Here is a 4,462-nt window from a genome sequence, read left to right on the forward strand (position 1 = left end):
TGAGAACCTATCTGAGTCGATCACCGAAGACAAGAAATAGAAAGTCGCTGTGATAAAAGCTAAACCACGAGATGATGAGTCAGTGACTATTAGGAGAGATCAGGCGGCTAGGGTGATTTTTGAGAAGCCTTCTGCGGCAATGTCTCAACACTTGAAACCACTCTATATTAGAGTGTTCCTAGAAAGGATGCCAGTGTCTCGGGCACTGATAAATAATGGATCTGCGGTTAATATCCTTCCAATGAACACCATGAGGTTGCTGCAAAAAACGGAAGATGACTTGATTCCCACTGACTTGACAGTCAGTAATTTCACGGGGGGCAGAGCCAAGACCAGAGGGGTAGTCACCTTAGAAATGACAGTTGGAAGATGTAAGACCATGACTGCATTCTTCGTGGTCGACGCATGGGGCGGCTTACAACGCTTTGATTGGGCGTGATTGGTTACACCCACATTTCTGCATCCCTTCTACCCTCCACCAGTTTATGATTTTCTGGGATGGGGATGAAATCCAAGTCATATAGGGAGATAATAAGCCTTTCGAAGCTCGGGACCATGTGGCTGATGCAGTTTTATATGAGGAGGAAATGGGTCCTGTGAGGCTTATTGGTTGTGACAAGTATGGCAAGCCTGAGAAGGCGACGATGAGGAAAAATCTGACAGACGGGGACTTATCCGATTTATTCAAGGAACAGTCGAGGCCAAGTGTTATCTGCGAGCCAAGGCCGATAGTTGAAGTTGATGAACAACAGGTTGTTAATGGACCAAGCCCAAAAGGAGAAAGAGAAAATGCTAGCATTTAAAGCTAGCATGGCACGGCTGAGAGCATATCTCGCCGAAAGACGGGCAATGTTGTGGAGTGATATTTCGGCCAATATGGTCGAAATCATAGAAGAAGGTGAGTCAGGGGATTGTCGAGATGCTATTCAGCTAGAAGAGCTAGATGCAGCTCCAGCTAAGCTAGAGGATCTGAAAGCCGATGTTCAGGATCCCTTGTTGGAGATCAATTTGGGAGCAGAAGAAGAGCCTCGGCCAACCTACATAAGTGATCTTCTAGAACCTGACTTTAAAGCTGAACTGATCTTGTTGCTTAGAGAATATAAGGATTGTTTTGCTTGGAATTACACTGAGATGCCGGGATTACCAAGGCAGCTAGTCGAACATCGACTACCTATAAAAGAAGGTTTTAGACCGTTCAAGCAAGCGCCTAGACGTATGTCAACAGAAGTGACTATGAAAGTGAAGGAGGAAATTGAGAGGTTGCTCAAAGTAGGATTCATCCGGACCATAAGGTATTACGATTGGCTATCCAACATCGTTCCCGTAGTTAAGAAGAATGGAAAGATTAGGGTGTGCGTAGACTTCAGGAATTTAAATTAGCTACTCCAAAAGATGAGTATCCAATGCCCATGGCCGATCAATTGATTGATGCGGCCGCCAAGAATGAGATTCTGTCATTCATGGATGGTCACTCAGGATACAACCAGATATTCATAGCAAAGGATGATGTTAACAAAACGGCATTTAGATGTCCGGGAGCCATAGGCACTTTCGAATGGGTGGTGATGCCCTTTGGTTTGAAGAATGCCGGAGCCACTTATCAACGAGCTATGAATGCAATCTTCCATGACATGATTGGGAAATTCATGGAAGTATACATTGACGACGTGGTGGTGAAATCAGCGACAAAGGCGAAACATCTGGCCGACTTGAGGAGATCATTTGAGAGAATGAGAACCCATGGTTTGAAGATGAACCCACTTAAATGCGCCTTTGGAGTGACAGCTGGGAATTTTCTAGGGTTCTTGGTGCATCGGAGGGATATCGAGGTCGACAAGAATAAAGCTAGGGCGATCATCGAAGCTCAACCACCTCGCAACAAGAAGGAGTTACAAAGACTAATTGGTCAAATCACATACTTGGGAAGATTTATTTCAAATCGTGCTGGAAAAGCATCACCAACATGTGTTTGAATCAATCAAGAAATATCTTGCTAACCCTCCTGTCCTTATGCCACCTAGGAAGAAACAGCTACTGAAGTTATATATTTCAGCTGCAGATGAGTCAATCGGAAGTTTATTAGCCCAGGATAACGAAGTAGGGAAAGAACAGGCGGTGTATTACCTTAGTCGTATTTTGACACCGGTTGAGCGTCGATATACGCCAATCGAAAAAATGTGTCTTGCTTTGTATTTTGCTGCTCACAAATTGAGAATATATATGCTACCTGTTTTAGTTTATGTGATTTGTGCCACTGACTTAATTAAGTATATGCTTTCTCATCCAATAATTTCTGGACGAATAGGCAAGTGGTCCTTGGCCCTTATGGAATTCAGTTTCCAATATGTGCCTCAAAGGGCCGTGAAGGGCCAAGGACTTACTGATTTCCTAGCTGACCATCCATGCTTGGATGTTGATCCGGGAGTCTATGATGCAATGGAGTTATGTGCTATTCAATTAACTCCTTGGACTCTAATTTTTGACGGATCCAGCGCAAATGATGTCGGGGGAGCTGGAGTTGTAATAATTGCGCCAAATGGCAGGAAAACAACATATTCTTTCTTTCTAGATTTCAAATGTTCTAACAATCAAGCAGAATATGAAGCTCTGATTATTGGTCTTGAAATACTCTTAGAGATGGGGGCACAAACCGTTGAAATCATAGGTGATTCAAGTTTGGTGATCGGTCAGTTGTCTAGCAATTTCAGGTGCCAAAGTTAGCACCTCAAACCATTCCACTCTATAGCCATGCAATTACTACAAGAATTTGCAGAGGTAAAGGTCAAGCATGTTTATAGATTGCATAATAAAGAGGCCAATGATTTGGCTCAAATAGCATCTGGCGTTAGGGTGCCAGAAGGAATAATGGAGAATTTGATCAGAATAAAGAGAAGATCATTACCCTCAGTTAAGGCGAGGGAAGAATTGTTGGCGGAGGTCTTTGCAATCGAGGTGGAAGACGATATGGAAGAGAATGATTGGAGAACACCGATCGTCGATTTTCTCAAAAATCCAGACCCTAAGGCTAACAAGAAGCTAAAGATCAAAGCTCTTAAGTTTGTGATGATTGATGGAGACCTATTCAGGAAAAGCATCAAAGATGACCTACTCTTAAGGTGTGTCAGTAAGAAAGAAGCCATGAAAGTAATGGGAGAGACCCATGAAGGGATATGTGGTGCTCACCAAGCTGGAATAAAAATGAAGTGGCTGATTAGAAGGAACGCTTATTACTGGCCCGGGATGCTTAAAGATTGTATCACATACACCAAAGGATGTTAAGCGTGTCAAAGGCATGGGCCAATCCATAGAGCCCCGGCGATTGAATTACAACCAATCATAAAACCATGGCCTTTTAGAGGATGGGCTATGGATTTGATAGGGAAAGTTTATCCACCTTCTTCTAAACAACATTGTTTTATCATTGTGGCAACTGACTACTTTACCAAGTGGGTCGAAGCGGTGCCCATGAAGTCAGTGCACCAAGAAGATGTGATTCGGTTTATCAAACAACATGTTATTCATAGATTTGGGATCCCAGAATCAATCACAACTGATCGAGGTTCAGCCCTTGTCGCCCAAGAAGTGCAGGCATTTGCAGCAGAGTGCGGGATCAAGCTCCTAAACTCAACCCCTCACTTTGCACAAGGAAATGGTCAAGCCGAGTCGTCTAATAAGACGCTAAAAGGCATCATTGAAAAAATGGTGGAAGATAACCCTAGGGTGTGGCATGAACTGTTATCAGAAGCACTTTGGGCATATAGGACTTCTCAACGGTCAAGCACAGGTGTGACTCCATTCATGCTCACCTATGGTCATGATGCAGTTTTGCCTATGGAAGTAACTGTGCGGTCAATGAGATTTGCATTGCAAAACAATTTGACCCCTGCTGAATATAATGAGTCTATGTTGATCGAATTGGAGGACCTAGACGAAGTAAGGTTAAGGGCTCTTGACCACATACAAGTTCAGAAAAGGCGAGTAGCAAGGGCATATAACAAGCGTATCAGGGACAAAATCTTCGGTGAAGGTGACTTGGTTTGGAAGACTGTCCTCCCAATGGGTGTGAATGATCGAAAATATGGAAAATGGTCACCAAATTGGGAAGGTCCATTTATGGTTTACAAAGTCTTAAAAGGAGGCGCATATCATTTGCAAGATCTTAACGGGGAAATACACCCTCGACCGATTAATGGCCGATACTTAAAAACTTATTATCCTACAATGTGGGAGACAATGGAGAATAAAACCAAAGATGGTTAAATAACTAGAAGCCATAGAGACATGCATTTCATTCGTTGTTTTCATTGAGTACAAAAGTTTATAAGAGTCATTACCTATCATTTTCTTTGCAGATAAACAAAATGACTCCTAAACTCATCCCACTCTTTCTTAGACATGGCCATTTTTCATCCTCTTTGGCCTTCTCAGCCCTCAGTCGAGGAATTTCTTTTGAGACCAATTC

The 4,462-nt window shown here is 43.0% G+C and overlaps 1 protein-coding gene across 1 annotated transcript; it reads left to right on the forward strand.

Moving 5' to 3' along the window:
- The first annotated feature begins 3,366 nt into the window (after positions 1–3,366).
- On the forward strand, positions 3,367–4,260 carry LOC132269829 (uncharacterized). The gene has a single exon (XM_059771065.1). It carries the CDS (start codon positions 3,367–3,369, stop codon positions 4,258–4,260), a length of 894 nt encoding a protein of 297 aa, XP_059627048.1.
- Positions 4,261–4,462: the final 202 nt, after the last annotated feature.

This window comes from Cornus florida, unplaced genomic scaffold (assembly GCF_030987335.1).
Source record: "Cornus florida cultivar Cherokee Brave unplaced genomic scaffold, ASM3098733v1 CherokeeBrave_3.0.0_Hap2_Chr08, whole genome shotgun sequence".
Classification (NCBI taxonomy): Eukaryota; Viridiplantae; Streptophyta; class Magnoliopsida; order Cornales; family Cornaceae; genus Cornus; species Cornus florida.